The sequence below is a fragment of the Amblyomma americanum genome, chromosome 1, assembly GCF_052857255.1.
Source record: "Amblyomma americanum isolate KBUSLIRL-KWMA chromosome 1, ASM5285725v1, whole genome shotgun sequence".
Lineage (NCBI taxonomy): Eukaryota > Metazoa > Arthropoda > Arachnida > Ixodida > Ixodidae > Amblyomma > Amblyomma americanum.
In genome coordinates this window covers 28,714,805-28,734,214 of record NC_135497.1, presented here as the reverse complement: position 1 = coordinate 28,734,214, position 19,410 = coordinate 28,714,805, and the positions used below count along the sequence as shown (strand labels likewise).

The window sequence follows — 19,410 nt, the reverse complement described above, 5'->3', positions numbered from 1 at the left end:
GGAATTTGACAGCGACATGTGTCGCCAGAAAAGGAAAGTGTGCCTGTTGCTGGATAACTGCACGGCCCACTACGTTGCAGAGGTCCAGCTGACCAGCGTGGAGCTCCGCTACTTCCCCCCAAACGCAACGTCCGTGGTTCAGCCCTTGGATCAAGGGATAATTAATAGCGTGAAGTGCGCATACAAGCGTCGAGTCGTCGACAGAGTTCTCCTCAACCTGGAGCTGAAGCGCGAGACGAAAATAGATATTTTTATGGCGGTTGAGATGGTGGCGGCGGCTTGGAGAGCATTGAGGCCGTCGATAATTGTCAACTGCTTCAGGACTGCCGGTTTCGGTACACTAGGCCCTGAAACTGCCGAAGCTGGTCCGGACTGCGCGAGCGCCGTGCACGAGGATGAAGATGCCTGGGAACACCTTCGCTCAGTGGATGAAGTGCCCACAGGCATAAGTTTCTCAGACTACGTGAACGCCGACGCAAACGCAGTCACAACGGAAGTTTTGACTGATGCCGATATGTTGCGGCTTGTAGGAAGCGTGGAGGGAGTGACGGCTGAAGACGCTGCCGACGACCCTGCAGGTGCCGAAGCTCCCGTGCCGACACCAGGTCAGGTGATGGATGCTCTAGATCTGCTGCGACATTTTGCCGGCGCACACGAGGGGACGGAAGACGCGCTGGACGCACTTCAGACCTACGAGAAATCGGTGCGGCCGTTGCTCACAAAGCGCACGCAGGCAAAGATCACTGACTTCTTTGGCGGAAAATAAATTTGTAGTCTCCTCGGGCCTTTCTTGTCGAGTAAGAATTTTTGTTGTTTCTTTTCATATGCGCTAGCGGCGCCGGTCGTGGTGTTGGCGCTACCCACTCGAAAGTAGCGCGGGGGGTCATGACGATGACCATACGGACCCCCAAAGATTGCGCTAGTTGTATGATTACCAACTTTGGCGCCAATTTGTCATTAGCTGTGTGGCTTGCCGTCCCGTCGGCGGTATTTAGGGAAGATTGTTGCGCCGCTAGCCGAACCGTGATTGGGTCGTTGCTACCGGCGTGAATTCGGCACGCGCGAGTGCGAGGAAAAATGAAAATGGTACGTGCTAACCGATACAACCGCGATAAGCTGGTACGGTTTATGCGGATGCAAAATGCATTATGTTCAATGGGTGCTCAGTCGGGGATTTGACTTTACTACTTTTAAAACGAAAGTACTGTTAAAGCGGGTACGTTTTAACGAGGTTTTACTATAATCGAATGTACTGAATTATGTGCCCAAGAAATGCCTCATTCAATTTAACGAAGTTCTCGATTTAACGAAATAGTTCACGGCTCCCCTCAACTTCGTTAAATCGTGTTTTAACTGTATGGACATTATCGCATTATTGCTAACTCAGCAACTTCCATTCGTGAACAGTGAATCTGAACGGCAGAGCCGAAGTGAAAACCGAACTTCTAGGGCACCTAGCTAATTCGCGTCTCGCCGAAAAACGCAAAAGGACCATCATTTTTTTCTCTTATCCACTGCAGACCGCAATATGATGCATGAACTGGGTGGCCTGGACAACCTCTGCGCCTTCGACTCTTGCCCGCCGTCCGCCTCTCACCGATGCTCACGCAATGGTGACTGGGCACAAAAGTGACTACGTCGTGAACTTGGGCAACTGGTACCGGTCGGCAGACAATCTCGTCCTCCAATACGAGCTCAGACTAGAGACGCTACCGGAAGGTTGGGAAAGGCTTCGCGTCTCCAGCCAGGCGCAGTTGAAGAGTCTCATTGCAAGTGCCCCTGACGCTGGAATAGACAACTTGCTCATAGCCCCAGAGGCCTTGCGTACCTTTGTCTCTAGTTGTCCGCAAGTAAGCATCTATCGTTTCTGACATGTTTGGGCATTTTGCGAAATCAGAACCAAAAAGGAAATCAGGTTTATTTAGGATTGAGTTTTGGTTGCTGCTGAGAAGGTGGCACTAGCTGCGGCGCGTTGATAAGTGACGAGAATACGGAGATATGGCACGACGCGAAGATTGGGGGCTTTGCCGCTGTGCCTATACGTAGCAGTTCCTTCGTTGCATACTTTTGCAGTGTATTGACTAGCTAGTTTGGTTTACCTCTTTTTAATGTAATCTAGTTGAAGAACTGGCCATGCACAAACCAGAGTGTCAATTGTTTTTTTCCACTGGTTGTGAATCTAGATCAACACCCATTATCATTCTTTGGGACAGAAGTGGACAGCTCCCGTAAAAGTGAGCGCTCAATAATGCAAGTGATAAAGGAGCCAGAAATTAAACTACGACAATCCTTCTCCACGCAGGCAGTCCATTTTTGTTGAGAATCCTCTACACCATATCCTTATGTGAGGCGTCAGCATTTAAATATAAATATATGCCACTAGAAAAACAATGAGTAGAGCATAACGGTGGGCCCTTGGCGTTGTCGAGAAAACGCGAAGCCAAGTCGATGCGGCAATTGCTTCCTTACAGGGCTATGTGCGATGTGGCGGGATTCGCACGAACTAAGGTCGCTCCTCAGATTTATGGAGACGTAAATTTGTTTTCTGGGAAAATGAGACAACCCAGCAAAAATCAGGAAATGTAGCTGATAATCCGCTTTCAGTGGTACTAATTTACTCGGTTTGGGTTTTGTGTAGACACAGCGCCACTGATGAAGTGGTCAGATGCTAAGCATTTGAGCAAATACACCTGCGATCCATTTGGTTTAAAACTGGTTTGCAGTGCATAAACCGAATACCCCTTATGCTTAAAACGAGTTCCTGCTCTAAATGGTGTGCTACTTGAATGGAGTCTACTTGATAAAATCAAGTTCTATTGGCTGACCTTATCATAAGTGATTGAGCTTTGTACAGCAAAGTCCGTTTACCTGCTTCGCAGAAATGCATTCCCTTTGCGCAGTCTGTTAGATTACTGGACACGTCTGTTCCTCTTTGGCTGCCAAGCACTTTATAAATCGATTCTCATGTCCCGACATGCCCAACGTTCCCGGACAAAAATTTTCAAGATTGAAAAACTGTAAGACACTGTTCTAGAAATATTGAAGGTCATGGTTCCTTTTACTGATGAGTAACAGTAGAACGTTAACGTTTCCATCGATCGCATCGAACAGTGAAGACTAGCATTGAAACACAAAAGGGAACGCTTTTGCCTATAGCAAAAGCGGTAATAGGAAAAAAAAACATTTAAGACTGCCGACGAGTGTTCGGGGGTATACTGATTGTTATACTGGAATCTTATATGAAAAAATTACGTTCATAAACATTTCTCGTTTTAAAATGATTCTGTCCAGAATTGTTGCGTATTGTAGTGGAAGTTTGAGTTTGGACAGAGTGATGTTGAAAAAAGGCAGGATAAATTATGTGTGAGTAAACACTGATAATGCTGATGATGGGTGCTGAGATGCTTCCATTTCTGTAATGCCTGCTACTGCAACGCTGGCGCCTACAACTGATGCGGCGAGAGTTCCTGCTATTCAAAGTGGGTGAGGAGCCACTGCTCCGCACGAGCGAGGAGGGCAAGGAGCTGCTAATCGAAGCCATGCGCTACCACCTGATGCCCGAGTGGCGCGCCGCCATGGCGGGGCCACGCACCTCCGCTAAGCAGCTGGGTAATGAATCGCACTGATATTTTGCTGAGAACGAGGTCATATTACAACCAGCTGACATTTAGCGCGTTTTCTCACCATGATGTTTCCTGCAGCTCCGAGAGATGCAGACACCCATGCACGACCTTCTGGAGCCTGATGATCCACTGCTTAACGCATGGTGTTGACCAGACATCCCTGTTTGCTGACATCGCCAAGCATATTCCTGGGCTTGAGTTTTGATAGTCTTCGTGGTAGGAAGACCACCGTGGAAGACCAGCGATGTGGAAGACCAGCGAAGTAACGCCAAACGTCATGGACCGCGCAAGCAAGCTGTTCTCGGGTGTGCTACGTCTGGAGGTAAGCCAGTCTCCCAATGTTAGCCCTGATATTATAGTGTTGGCATTAAACAAAGTGTACACTAAGGGGGTAATTACTCTTAGCACCACCCGTGCTCAGCCCTTCAAATCGTTGATGCACACGGACCGGCCCTGCCATCTGCTAGGCTTTCAGGTTAGCTGAGATGGTAGACTGCCTGCCGTGGACAGGAGGTGGATCTGGGTTCGATCTTCGCGACAGGACGAATTTCTTCAACTACGAAGTTTCGGAAAAAACTGTTTAGCTTCCTTTTGTAGCTGTATGGCGGCGCACGGCTGGATACTGGTGTGTTATTACTTAGGGATTGCCTTATGCTATCAGTTAAACTTTAAAGTTCGGGCTTGGCCTCAGTTCCAGTTCTTTCATTTGTTTTCTCTCGACTTGCGACCCGTGAGAGAACGACCGTCTCACTCAGCCCCCTACTGGAGTAAAACAGTAAACCAGCGAGTTGAGCTAGTTGGTGAATGGTCACTGACTGCAAGAACGCCTACGGGAACGGAGCTCTTGCCTTTGGTAACGCAGTTTCAGCCCCTAAGTTGAGTGCCAGCGCTGGTTAGGGCAACCGCAGACTTCCCCAAGTCCTCCCCAATTCCGGCTACAGAATTACGTCACTGTGACAAGAAGATAGAGCTGCCGCGAACAAGGACGGGGCCCTTATGGAGCGGCAGCTCCTCTCTCTGAGCTGAGACTTTCAAGTGAACAAGGTTTCACTTTGACCTTGAGCCAGGCCTCACACGCTTGACGTCATACCACGTGACTGGCCACAGCTGGAGTCGAGCTCCGCTGCGCTGCTCAACGCTGCGCCGACCCTCCACCATACCACGCGACATCACCACTTGATTGGCCGTATATGGCACGCGGCTCGTTGCGCTCACTTCAGTCGGAGCCATTGGGCCTTGACTGGGCGGAGTGATGGAGCCCGGTCTTTCTCTCGCCACATTAGCTATAACTGAGTTAAAGCTCAGCCATTTTATCTCGATTCTACCGGGGGCGCTACGAGTCGCATACGGCGGGTTCAATATATATCAGCTGATAATGATAACTGTTCAAGATTAGGCGAGATTAGGCGAAACAAAAAGTTTGGGCTGACAAGGCATTTGGTGCACAGGTTCGTCAATGCCCTCCCGAGAAAGTCAGAGATCGAACAAAGAACATATAGACTAATCAAGCATCGCTGCGGCCTACATATATATTAACCTCCAGAACCCTCTTACGCTACGTATGTCATCAAGGCTGCCAGATTCGAGTTTTGCAGCCTCGAATCTGGCAGCCTTGATGGCATAGGTTGCATAAGTGTTCTTGCACGGCTTCCGCCCTCAGAGTTCGATGACATTCCTACGTGGCACTCGCGGTAATGCAGGATGTACTACGTACGCCGCTATGGATGTGTGTGGCAATGGTGAACACTCTCAAGGTTAGGTTACACTACACAAAAATACCCCCGATAGCTTACACTGCATATAAATACCCTCGAAAGCAGAAGATAGGACAGCTGTCGCCGTAGTTCAGGTGGTAGAGCACCGGACGCGAAATTTGTAGGTCGTGGGTTCAGATTCCGCCAGCGGCATGTGGTTTTTTCTTCTGCTTTGGTTATTCTCCCATTCATGAAAAACTAGAAAAAAAAGAGATCCCCTGTGCTCCTTGGTCACGGGGGCGGTTGCTTCTCTTGTCTGCTATGTATATATATATATATATATATATATATATATATATATATATATATATATATATATATATATATATATATATATATATATATATATATATAAACCGAATATCTCTTATGCTTAAAACGAAATCCTGCTGTACATGGTGTGCTGCCGTTACAGGACAGTGTGCTGTGCTCCTCTGTAATAGTATAATGTATGCATAAACCGAATACCCTTCATGCTTAAAACGAATTCCTGCTCTAAATGGTGTGCTGCCATTACAAGACAGTGTGCTGTGCTCCTCTGTAATAGTATAATGTATGCATAAACCAAATACCCCTTATGATTAAAACGAATTCCTGCTCTAAATGGTATGCTGCCGTTACAGGACAGCATGCTGTGCTCCTCTGTAGTAGTATTGCAGCCACGACCATAATATGGTTGTATCAGATAGCAGCTTATCAGCCCGAGAACGGCGGGCCGCATCTTTCCCTCCCTCGTTCCCCTTCCCCTCTTTCGTTTCGTGGCCTTTTAAAAGGAGAGGAATAAACTGCCGAGGGGCTTTTTTCTTCGTCGGCACAGCACCTTGCTGCAATGTGTGCCTATTCCCTTTAGACGCACGATACATGGTGTCAGAAGTGCCGAAGCCCCGCCGATATGGATATTGTCAAGCCTCCAGAGCCGCTACAGTTCTCCGGAAACCTACGAAGAAACTGGCACACGTTCAAGCAAAAACTGGAGCTTTTCTTCACGGCTACGCCCACTACACCGCCCAGATCGGAAGCCGCCAAGACGGCAATCCTTCTCAGCGCCGCGGGTGAAGAGGCTCTCGACGTCTATAACAACTTCTCCTTCGAAGCAGGTGAGAGCAAGGAAGACTACCAGACAGTGCTGCGCAAGTTTGAGGCGTACTGTGTGGATGAAGGAAACGAAGTTTACGAAAGACACGTTTTTCGCCTCCGCGTGCAGGATGAAGGAGAGCCTTTTGAGCAATATCTGCGGCAGTTAAAGAAACAGGCGAAGCTATGCAATTTCGGCACGCTGGAAGAATCTATGATAAGAGATCAGGTTGTTTTCGGCACTAACAATCCGAAGATAAGGGAGAAAATGCTACGAGAAAAGGACCTAACCTTACAGAAGGCGGAGCAGATGTGCAAAGCGGCCGAGGTCTCGGCGCGGCAAAATGCTGCTTGGTCGAATGACACCCTACAAGTAGACTACGCCCACAAACGGGAGCATGACCGGAAACCTTTTCGATGTCGACAATGCAACAGGGCTCATGCGCAAGGAGACGACTGCCCGGCGTATGGAAAGATATGTTATGCTTGCAAGAAGCCGAATCATTTTGCGGTATGCTGCAGGCGCCGCCAGAGCAGACAGGTAGATGAAGTAAAAGAAGATAAGATGGAGGACGGGTTCGATATTTTAGATATCGGAGTGTGCGGAATCAGCGACGGGGCCGGTGCAGACTGGACGGTCAGCGGAAACATACGCGGCAAAGAAATTAGATTCAAAGTTGACACAGGCTCACAAGCAAACATAGTTCCTGTAACTCTTTACCGTCGTTTGAAAAACACCGCGAGCCTCCAGAAAAGCACTGCAGTGCTGAAGGCGTACAACGGCAGTGCTATCAAGCATGTCGGAGTGGATAGAGAGATCCTTGTTCTCAACGGTGTGGCACACGTTGTGACCTTCTTCGTGGTCAAGAAGGGTCGGCAGGCCATACTAGGGCTGCAGACATGTCAGCAGTTTGGGCTAGTGCCGAAAGCTGTGGATTCGGTGGAATGGAATGAGACAGCACCGGAGAAAGCCTTTCCAGACTTGTTCCAGGGTACGGGGTGTGTTGGACGGCAGTACCGGATGGTCCTGCGGGCGGATGCTGTCCCAGTAGTGCATCCAGCACGAAGAGTACCTTTGGCCCTCCGGGACCCTCTTCGACAAGAACTGGAGCGCATGGAAAAGGCTGCCATTATCAAAAAGGTGGATGAGCCCACAGAATAGGTAAGCCCTTTGGTGATAGCGCGTAAGAAAGATGGAGCGCTTCGTGTCTGCATGGATCCAAGGGAAATCAACAAGAACATCAAACGTGAGCACTATCCAATGCCAACAAGGGAAGAGATTGAGGCAGAGCTGTCGGGTGCAAAGTTTTTTTCCCGGCTAGACGCAAATGCAGGTTTCCATCAAATCCCATTAGACGAAGCTACATCGCGGGTGTGTACTTCTGCGACACCATTTGGGCGTTACCGATTTTTGCGTCTTCCTTTTGGAATTTCATCAGCGAGCGAAGTTTTCCAGAAAACGCTAACTGAAATCTTCGAGGGACTGGAAGGCGTCCGCATATACATTGATGATATTCTAGTGTGGGGTGACAGTGAGAAGCAGCATAACGAGCGCCTCCATGCCGTGCTAACGCGGGCAGCACAGGCGGGCTTGACGTTTAACAGGCAGAAATGCGTGTTTGGGTTGAAAGAAATTGCATTCTTGGGCGACGTAATAGGTGAGCAAGGCGTTCGTCCCGGTCGCAACTTAGTTGAAAGCGTCCTTTCGCTGCCGGCGCCGCAAGATAGGCATTCAGTGCGCAGAATGATGGGCGTTGTTAACTACTTTCGCAAGTACGTCCCGTCACTGAGTGATAAGACAGTCTTACTGCGGACACTCTTAAAAGAAAACGTCATGTTTGAATGGACGGCGGCGCATCAGCGTGAATGGAGAGAAATTTGCGACGCACTGACAAACCCTCCATTACTCGCGCTTTTTGATGAAGCAAAGGAAACCAAGATCACTGCGGACGCTTCGGGGACTGGTTTGGGCGCTGCACTACTGCAGCGATATGGCAGTGACTGGCGACCAGTGTCGTACGCATCAAGGACCCTAACAGATAGCGAAACCCGCTATTCGCAAATTGAAAAGGGAACGCTTGCGGTAGTGTTCGCATGCGAAAAGTTCCATCATTTTGTTTATGGCCGCAGGGTACTGATCGAAACTGACCATAGGCCCTTGCTTGCAATTTCCCAAAAGAACATTGCAGACATGCCTCCGCGATTGCAGCGTTTTTTTATTAGGCTGCTACAATATGATTATACGTTGCAGTTCGTTCCTGGCAAAGACTTGCTGCTGGCGGACATGTCACGTGCACCGGTGCCAACGCAGGCGTCGAGTGCCTCATCGGAAGCAGACTGCGACATCCATGCCGTACAGGTCGTCTCCAGCATCGTAAGCACGCCAATGAAAGAGCGTCTGGAAAAGGAAATCAGGGATGACCCGTACTTAAGCGAGGTGAGACAGCCTGGGAAAACAGTGTCTCAGCGACAAAGACCAGGATAACGACCGCCCGGGAGGACACGCACATACAGACCGACAAAACATGGTGCATCCGACGCACGCGGCTCAGGAGACAGGCCGGGACGTCGACATCTCGCAAGAACAATCTCCACGGCACAGACAGAACATCGAAGATCCAAAAGCCGCTACGCATGAAAACGATCTCACCTCGTCAGGTCCGCGGAAATCAGCCAGGCAACGTGCGGAACCTCGACGACTTCACTATGACTGCACTTTCCGCCAAATATCGTAGTTTGTCTTTTTGTTTTTTGTTTTTTATACAGAAGAGAAGATGTATCAGATAGCAGCTTATCAGCCCGAGAACGGCGGGCCGCATCTTTCCCTCCCTCGTTCCCCTTCCCCTCTTTCGTTTCGTGGCCTTTTAACCTTTTACTTGCCAATGTTCCAAAAGTGGAACATACGATACTTGATTTTTTATTTCCTTCCCCATCTATCGCAGCTTTTTCTTTTTGTTTTCGCATACTCACTGATACTTGTAGAGAACATAGCAATTTTAATTTTTATTATCAGCCTATTTAGAAGCTTTGGATAAATGCTCACAAACAAGCATATTTTGCGTTCCTTCAGCGCTATACGTTTGTTGAATTATTTCGCAGGAAAAATGTAATGTTGCAATGAGCAAACCAGAACCAAAATATCGCCATATAGTTAGGTATTACTGTGAAAAAATATAAAACATGATAAAGACACTCTAGTTTTCAGTTTTTAGAGATTTATGCGAATGTTCCATTTTTGGAACATTGGCGTTTTACGGTGTCAAAAGTAGCGTAGACTCGCGCATGCATTTCGCCGTGTTTTTCTTCTTTTTCGGCATGTTGATGGTGCCCTCTAGGTGTCGTTTTGCACAAACTTGAAGACTATCTTCCCTTGGCATTATTTTGACTGCGCTTTTGCGTGGCACGTGGATGGAGCAGCCTACAACTGCACCGCATAGCTGCTTCAATCGTCGTGAATGTAAGTAGAAAACGACTTCGCGGCTGGTTTTATATTGTAGTACTTTACTTCTGAACGCAATAACTCTCTTTGTAGGTCATGGCACAACGCTTCCTCACACTGGAGGCCGCAATTGACCTTTTCTTCAGCCTTCCCGATGACGAACGCGAAGGTGCGTCTATATGCCAATTGCCGCCTGATGAAGATGGCAATATTACTGATGAGGAGCACGTGAATGAAAATGACTTTTCTGAAGTTGTTCCCGATGATGTTTGCGGGCACGTTGAAGTTATGCAGTGCTGTGATGAAGAAGTTGATTCGCCTACTGCATGTTCGAATCCTGAGCCACGACGAAAGAAACCAGCGCGGAGCCAGTCGACTGCTGGAAAAGGGCGCAAGTCTGCAAACAAGGCTGGAAAAACAAAAACTCCAAAGCGCTCCCTTAGCGCAGTATGGGGTGACCGTGCTACGTTTGACAAAACACTTCCCAGAGAGGACCCTCTGTTGTTGCTAGAGGCATTTCCTGAGCTAGCGGACATGAGCCCATTTATGCTGTTCAGCAAAATTATTTCTCCAGAATATCTTGGTTCACTGGCTGAACTGACTGCAAGGTACGCACTTCAAAAGGGGGAGGAGGTGGACGTCACAGGAGCGGACATAGGTCAGTTTTTCGGTCTCTTACTTTTCAGCGGATATCACTCCGTTCCATCTGAGGACTCGTATTGGAGCACCGCTGAAGACCTTCGTGTGCCTTTAGTCGCGACAGTGATGGCCCGCAATAGGTTCCGGCAGCTGAAAAGGTTTTTTCATGTAGTGGACAACAATCAGTTGAAAGCAGGCGAGAAGATGGGCAAGATTCAGCCGTTTTACGACGAAATCTCCAAATGTTTCCTCCAGTTTGGAGTGTTCCACGAAAGCCTCAGCATTGACGAGTCAATGGTGCCCTATTATGGCCACCACTCGTGCAAAATGTTCATTCGCGCTAAACCTTTTCGATTTGGGTATAAGATATGGATGATGTGCTCTTCGAATGGGTACCCCTATGCAATGGAAATATATTGCGGGAGAAACGAGAAGGACGAGAAGGCACCTCTCGGGCTGAGGGTTGTTAGCAATATGGCATCGGTCCTGCCCGCTCCTGAACAGCACGAAGTGTACTTTGACAACTTTTTCACTTCGCACGGTCTCCTGACAAAACTGGCTGACCAGGGGATTCGAGCGACGAGGACTGTACGAGATACAAGAACCGGTGGTTGTCCACTGAAGAGCTTGAAAGACGTGGGAAGAGAGGAAAGAGGTTCTTTCTACTACAAGTGTGACGGGGTGGTCTACACATGCAGGTGGAACGACAACGCAGTCGTCACAGTTTCTTCAAACCACCTCGGCCATGAGCCTCTTGGAACGGCAAAACGCTTCTCACGACGCGCGAAAAAAAAGGTAGACATTCCTCAACCATATTTGATCAAGAAATACAATGAGGGCATGGGGGGAGTAGATGTTCTCGACCGCCTCCTCGGAAGTTATCGCCCAAGACTTCGAAGCAAAAAATGGTGGTGGAAGCTTTTCAGCAATGGTCTGAACATGGCTGTCGTCGCAGGATGGCTCCTTCACTGCGAGCTTCACAAAGGAACTGATGCCGCCATGACGCACATAGCATTTCGGCGGGACGTCGTCATGTCTTTGCTGCACCTCAAGCAGATAATCACTGTGCGGCCTGGACCTCGGGTTCATCCGAGACGGGAGGATAGAAAAACTGATGGCCACTACATCATCTCAGTAACCCAGGGCAGGTGTGCAGAGTGCAAGAAAAATACCACGAACCAGTGTCAGCAGTGCAAAAAGCGCCTGCACACGAAGTGCTTTGCAGCATACCATGGCTTGTAAAGGGTTCACCGACCTACAGCAAGTAGGATGGAAAAAAGAAATTTTCGCAAGCTTTGTTATAAACATTTATACTTTTGAAAGGCCTTGTATGACTCTAATATTTATTCTTCTGTTAACATGAGTAAGCAATACCCATATAGCAGCCAATAAAAGTTGTTCTAGACAAATTTTGTGTTTTTCATATGGGAAACGCCAATGTTCCAAAAATGGAACATGCAAAAAAACCTACTAAGTCTTTATGAATGCGGCTGTATTTTTTTTCATAGTTAATTTAGAAGGCCAATGCAAATTATCAACATCAATTTCAGTTTTTGAACTATTGCTTCATAGTGCGGCGTTTAAAAGGTTAAAAGGAGAGGAATAAACTGCCGAGGGGCTTTTTTCTTCGTCGGCACAGCACCTTGCTGCAATGTGTGCCTATTCCCTTTAGACGCACGATACAATGGTGGCCTTTTCTGGTTACAAGTATGAGCTATCCCATTGTTGTTTTTAATATATGTAGCTTTACTGCTGTTTACAAAACTAGAAAACGCACTTCTCTGCAATCACCTTTCAGCCCATTATGTCCACATAACCTTCAAGTGCCTTGTTTATTTGAGTTTACGACGACATCAACTACATCCACACTGCGGCAAAAGCTGCGGATGAGCGATGCCACGTAGAATAATCAGCGGATGCTTAATACCGGGTCTAGCTACCAACGGTTCCCAACTGATGGTGCACATATTTGGCATCTCGCCTAACTACGCAAGCCGACCATTTTTTTTTGTCTTACCCACTGCAGACTTCAAGATGATGCACGAACTGGGTGGCCTGGATAAGTTCGGCGGCCTCAAAGACGACATACTCATAAGTTCCCCAAGCCGTGGCAATGGTGCATCTCAGCCGTCCTCCTCTCTGCACCTGCCAAGAGGCCTTGAACTTGAAGATCACGGGCAGTATGCGACCACTACTGCCGAGAGATTTGTCTCTCGATCGTGTCGACCTCCTCTGCGTCACTCTGCTGAATGCCGGATTTCGGTGCATGGTGCGTAAGGTGAGCACCGGAAGATGTGCTAGTGCTGAACTCTTAATTACTAGGGGTGTGCGAATATTCGAAATTTGGAATACGAATCGAATATGTGTGATGTTCTATTCGTATTCGAAAATTGATATTCGTGAATTTCCGAATGTTCGAACATTCCCGGATACTCGCCAGAGATCGGATACTGCGCATACTTTCATAAATTCGACCGTGGCAAAACCACAATATCTGGGCAAATTAGCCGATAATCGAGTTAAATGTTCCAGGAAAACAATACAGAGGTCCTATCCGCTTCCTTCTCCGCCGTTTATCACGTGGACCGACCGCATCCCGACGCAGCAAGGCTTGACCTCGTGAGGATTTCCCCAAGTGGGCTTTCGCACATATCACCCGTTCTGCGAACATGATGGCCGACGGCCCGCTTCGAGCAATCGCAACGCGAAATCGCGTTATTTTTAATCCTTCGGTAATACGTTACACATTTAATGCCCGCATTAGAAGAATGCGTCCTGTCGCCTTCATACCTCTCCGAGCGTGACTTCCGCCATCCCGTTTTGTAAACTACGCTATGCGGGAAAGCCTACATGCAGAATGCAGCGGGAGCCTCCTGAAGGGGCGCGTCGAGTAGTCACAACGGGGCAAGCGATCCTGTTTAAATCGCGCCTATTGCATGCTGCGTTGTAACTTGCACACCTCTTTAGCGGGCGTAAAAGCAGGCATGGCAATAATCGGAAGGGCTTTTGCTAGGGCAAAAAAATAGCCTGGCTGCGTAGTTTCGGTTTCTGATCTTCACCGCTGCCCCTCGGCAACTTCAAATGTCGGCCCACGCATTCGCCGATAGTCCAATCCACGCTCCGCGCGGCTTATTTCTTTTTCCTTTTTAGAAACCGCCTCGCCGCTCCGATGGCAGTGTGTTCCCGGCCCCTTGCTTGCATTTGTGTTGTTCTTCCAGCACTCCAAAACGGGTGGCTCGTCACGGGCTTGCAGGTGTTAGCGCGATGGAGCCACCTTATAAGGCCTTACTGCATCTTCAGCATTTTCGGCAGCATTTTTTTTTCAGGGGGGGGGGGGGGGGGTTGGGGGCAATTCAATAACAGAGGCCTTCGGATTAACCGGGCATTTCTTCTGGTCCCTTGAACTCCGAATGAATGAGGTTTAATAGTCATCATGTTATTTTTTTGTTGCCAGTGTTGTCATTTTATGAATTTTGTATTGCATGACCTCATTATAATTTGGATTTTTTATGCTGTCTAATCAAATAGTATACATTTCTGTGCACATCATGTTTTTTATATGGTACTGAGGCAGTCTTGTTTTGTTTAATTTGGTTGCAAAGACCATACACCATTTTGAAAAAAATAAGGGCAACAGCGTTTGCTTGCTCATTTTTTCTGAAATTTTTTTGCACTGAACAGATATTCGATATTAGATTCGATATTCGAAGCCATTTTTTCCTCATATTCGTATTCGATTCGTATTCGAAAATTTCAATATTCGCACAGCCCTACTAATTACTGAAGGCAGCATAACTTCATCTTGTGGAGAATGGTCAGCATGAGTAGCTGGCATGCGTTCCTGATGGCTAGAAGCTCACTGTGGCGTACCAATCTCGATTCGGATCCCAATATTAACCGGCCTCCCACCTATATTATGTGTGGTTTTCTGACTATTCACTGGGCACTGGCTTTCACAGCACTCCTGTCTTTTTTGGTGCCTTAGCTGCAGAACCTCCATGTCGGTAAAACTTGAATGCCATAATTTTGAAAGCGCCGCGCAATTTCTTGAACGCGGATTTTCTGGCTGCGACGCAAAGTGACGCGGCACAGGGCGCATAGGGAAGAAGTGGCTACACGGGATTATGCAAATGCTGCATCATGATCAACATCAGCCTCACTCCACCCACTGCAGGGCAAAGGCCTCTCCCATGTCTCTCAAATTAACCTATCCTTTGGCAGCTGCGGCGAACGTATCCCTGCAGACTTCTTTATCTCATCTGCCTACCTAACTTTCTTCCGATCCCTGCATCGCTTGCCTTCTCTTTGTAACCAGTCCGCTGCCTTTAATGACCAGCGCTTATCTTCCCTTCGCGTTACATGCCCTACACAAGCTCATTTTTTGCTCTTGATTTCGACTAGGATGTCATTAACTCTATCATTTTTCTTTTCATCGCTCGCTGCATTGCATATACAGTCAAAACTCGATTTAACGAAACCCAATTTAACGAAAATCTCGATTTAACGAAGGTATCCTAATTCCCCCTCAGACGCCCATAGGGTTCAATGCTTTGACTAACCCGAAATAACGAAACCGATTCCGTGATCTGTCCCGATTTAACGAACCTTTTTTCGACAAATAAAGGTGAAAAGTGTTAATTTTTGTTCTATTTTGTAGACAGCACCCCAAAATCTATTGATTGCGAGTCAGCGGTAACAGCGCGGAGCATCTTCATCCCGTCGCTTTTTTCAAACTGCGCGGCGCAAAACGAGTTTTAATTTTGAGTCGAGTTCACGAGATGGCGCCAGCAGTATAAAAGTTTCGTGCCACATTTCATAGATGGCGCTGTTGCAGTTCGCGTGTTTTTTTTGTGCGTGTTTGTGTGTTGTGCTCTGTGTTCGCTCTTGTGCGGATTTCCCCGTGCCTTTGAACGCACGTCTTCGTCAAGCTCAGCTTGTTAGGCCTCCATCAGTCTAGCCTTGCTATCGTGAACGCGGACGTGGTGTGTGCGAGCAAGCGCGCCGCTAACCCTCCTGAGATGGAGCCCTGCAAGAAACGAAAAAGGCTTACCCTGGACGAGAAAGCGGACATAATTCGTGCTGTGACAAGTGGACAGAAGAAATGTGACGTGGCTGCATCACATGGCATTCCAGCGAGTACTCTCTCCACAATATTGAAAGGGAAAGATGACATCCTCCGCGCCACTTCGTCGGGGAATCTCTCGCGCAAAAAAACGCTGAAGACCACTCCTCAAAGCAAAATGGAAGAGGCCCTCTTCGCCTGGTTTATGGATTTGCGGGCGAAGAATAGTATTCCCGTGAGTGGAGACCTGCTCCAACAAAAAGCTCGCTCTTTCGCGTGCTTGCTGGGCGACAACGAGTTCAAGGCAAGTCCCGGCTGGCTGTCGCGCTTCAAAGAACGACACGGCATCGTCGGGAAAGTGCTTAGCGGTGAAGCGAGCTGCGTAAGCATGGCTGTAGTCGGCGACTGGCAGTCTGAAAACGTGCCCGACATTCTGGGAAAATATGCCCCCAGCGACGTCTACAACGCCGACGCGAGCGGTCTATTCTACCAAATGCTGCCTAAAAAAACACTCGCCCTGAAGGGGCAGGGGTGCCACGGCGGCAAACACAGCAAACAAAGGCTGACTCTTTTGCTGTGCGTCAACATGGACGGCACCGACAAACGAGACCCGCTTGTCATCGGAAAGAGTGAGAGGCCGTGCTGTTTTAAAGGCACCAAAAAGCTTCCTGTGAAGTACGTTGCCAATTCAAAGGCGTGGATGTCGCGTGCCATTTTCGCTACATGGCTGAAGGAATTTGACAGCGACATGTGTCGCCAGAAAAGGAAAGTGTGCCTGTTGCTGGATAACTGCACGGCCCACTACGTTGCAGAGGTCCAGCTGACCAGCGTGGAGCTCCGCTACTTCCCCCCAAACGCAACGTCCGTGGTTCAGCCCTTGGATCAAGGGATAATTAATAGCGTGAAGTGCGCATACAAGCGTCGAGTCGTCGACAGAGTTCTCCTCAACCTGGAACTGAAGCGCGAGACGAAAATAGGTATTTTTATGGCGGTTGAGATGGTGGCGGCGGCTTGGAGAGCATTGAGGCCGTCGATAATTGTCAACTGCTTCAGGACTGCCGGTTTCGGTACACTAGGCCCTGAAACTGCCGAAGCTGGTCCGGACTGCGCGAGCGCCGTGCACGAGGATGAAGATGCCTGGGAACACCTTCGCTCAGTGGATGAAGTGCCCACAGGCATAAGTTTCTCAGACTACGTGAACGCCGACGCAAACGCAGTCACAACGGAAGTTTTGACTGATGCCGATATGTTGCGGCTTGAAGGAAGCGTGGAGGGAGTGACGGCTGAAGACGCTGCCGACGACTCTGCAGGTGCCGAAGCTCCCGTGCCGACACCAGGTCAGGTGATGGATGCTCTCGATCTGCTGCGACATTTTGCCGGCTCACACGAGGGGACGGAAGACGCGCTGGACGCACTTCAGACCTACGAGAAATCGGTGCGGCCGTTGCTCACAAAGCGCACGCAGGCAAAGATTACTGACTTCTTTGGCGGAAAATAAACTTGTAGTCCCCTCGGGCCTTTCTTGTCGAGTAAGAATTTTTGTTGTTTCTTTTCATATGCGCTAGCGGCGCCGGTCGTGGTGTTGGCGCTACCCACTCGAAAGTAGCGCGGGGGGTCATGACGATGACCATACGGACCCCCAAAGATTGCGCTAGTTGTATGATTACCAACTTTGGCGCCAATTTGTCATTAGCTGTGTGGCTTGCCGTCCCGTCGGCGGTATTTAGGGAAGATTGTTGCGCCGCTAGCCGAACCGTCATTGGGTCGGTGCTACCGGCGTGAATTCGGCACGCGCGAGTGCGAGGAAAAATGAAAATGGTACGTGCTAACCGATACGACCGCGATAAGCTGGTACGGTTTATGCGGATGCAAAATGCATTATGTTCAATGGGTGCTCAGTCGGGGACTTGACTTTACTACTTTTAAAACGAAAGTACTGTTAAAGCGGGTACGTTTTAACGAGGTTTTACTATAATCGAATGTACTGAATTATGTGCCCAAGAAATGCCTCATTCAATTTAACGAAGTTCTCGATTTAACGAAATAGTTCACGGCTCCCCTCAACTTCGTTAAATCGTGTTTTAACTGTATGGACATTATCCCATTATTGCTAACTCAGCAACTTCCATTCGTGAACAGTGAATCTGAACGGCAGAGCCGAAGTGAAAACCGAACTTCTAGGGCACCTAGCTAATTCGCGTCTCGCCGAAAAACGCAAAAGGACCATCATTTTTTTTCTCTTATCCACTGCAGATCGCAATATGATGCACGAACTGGGTGGCCTGGACAACCTCTGCGCCTTCGACTCTTGCCCGCCGTCCGCTTTTGCCGCCCAGAGTTCCTCACCGATGCTCACGCAATGGTGACTGGGCACAAAAGTGACTACGTCGTGAACTTGGGCAACTGGTACCGGTCGGCAGACAATCTCGTCCTCCAATACGAGCTCAGACTAGAGACGCTACCGGAAGGTTGGGAAAGGCTTCGCGTCTCCAGCCAGGCGCAGTTGAAGAGTCTCATTGCAAGTGCCCCTGACGCTGGAATAGACAACTTGCTCATAGCCCCAGAGGCCTTGCGTACCTTTGTCTCCAGTTGTCCGCAAGTAAGCATCTATCGTTTCTGACATGTTAGGGCATTTTGCGAAATCAGAACCAAAAAGGAAATCAGGTTTATTTAGGATTGAGTTTTGGTTGCTGCTGAGAAGGTGGCACTAGCTGCGGCGCGTTGATAAGTGACGAGAATACGGAGATATGGCACGACGCGAAGATTGGGGGCTTTGCCGCTGTGCCTATACGTAGCAGTTCCTTCGTTGAATACTTTTGCAGTGTATTGGCTAGCTAGTTTGGTTTACCTGTTTTTAATGTAATCTAGTTGAAGAACTGGCCATGCACAAACCAGAGTGTCAATTTTTTTTTTCCACTGGTTGTGAATCTAGATCAACACCCATTATCATTCTTTGGGACAGAAGTGGACAGCTCCCGTAAAAGTGAGCGCTCAATAATGCAAGTGATAAAGGAGGCAGAAATTAAACTACGACAATCCTTCTCCACGCAGGCAGTCCATTTTTTTTGAGAATCCTCTACACCATATCCTTATGTGAGGCGTCAGCATTTAAATATAAATATATGCCACTAGAAAAACAATGAGTAGAGCATAACGGTGGGCCCTTGGCGTTGTCGAGAAAACGCGAAGCCAAGTCGATGCGGCAATTGCTTCCTTACAGGGCTATGTGCGATGTGGCGGGATTCGCACGAACTAAGGTCGCTCCTCAGATTTATGGAGACGTAAATTTGTTTTCTGGGAAAATGAGACATCCCAGCAAAAATCAGGAAATGTAGCTGATAATCCGCTTTCAGTGGTACTAATTTACTCGGTTTGGATTTTGTGTAGACACAGCGCCACTGATGAAGTGGTCAGATGCTAAGCATTTGAGCAAATACACCTGCGATCCATTTGGTTTAAAACTGGTTTGGAGTGCATAAACCGAATACCCCTTATGCTTAAAACGAGTTCCTGCTCTAAATGGTGTGCTACTTGAATGGAGTCTACTTGATAAAATCAAGTTCTATTGGCTGACCTTATCATAAGTGATTGAGCTTTGTACAGCAAAGTCCGTTTACCTGCTTCGCAGAAATGCATTCCCTTTGCGCAGTCTGTTAGATTACTGGACACGTCTGTTCCTCTTTGGCTGCCAAGCACTTTATAAATCGATTCTCATGTCCCGACATGCCCAACGTTCTCGGACAAAAATTTTCAAGATTGAAAAACTGTAAGACACTGTTCTAGAAATATTGAAGGTCATGGTTCATTTTACTGATGAGT

General features: G+C 48.2%; 1 protein-coding gene across 1 annotated transcript; it reads left to right on the top strand.

Annotated features, from left to right (window-relative positions):
• The first annotated feature begins 3,405 nt into the window (after positions 1 to 3,405).
• On the top strand, positions 3,406 to 12,712 carry LOC144131766 (kelch-like protein 20). The gene is made up of 3 exons (XM_077664463.1): positions 3,406 to 3,609; positions 3,702 to 3,945; positions 12,556 to 12,712. The coding sequence occupies exons 1-2, from the start codon at positions 3,453 to 3,455 to the stop codon at positions 3,743 to 3,745; spliced, it is 201 nt and encodes a 66-aa protein (XP_077520589.1). The 5' UTR covers positions 3,406 to 3,452; the 3' UTR covers positions 3,746 to 3,945; positions 12,556 to 12,712.
• Positions 12,713 to 19,410: the final 6,698 nt, after the last annotated feature.

Bases quoted from the DNA above. Each gene is read 5' to 3' on its own strand.
- LOC144131766 (XM_077664463.1), top strand. From the start codon at position 3,453: ATGCGGCGAGAGTTCCTGCTATTCAAAGTGGGTGAGGAGCCACTGCTC. The intron at 3,610-3,701 runs GTAATGAATCGC...TGTTTCCTGCAG, and splicing joins CACCTCCGCTAAGCAGCTGG to CTCCGAGAGATGCAGACACC.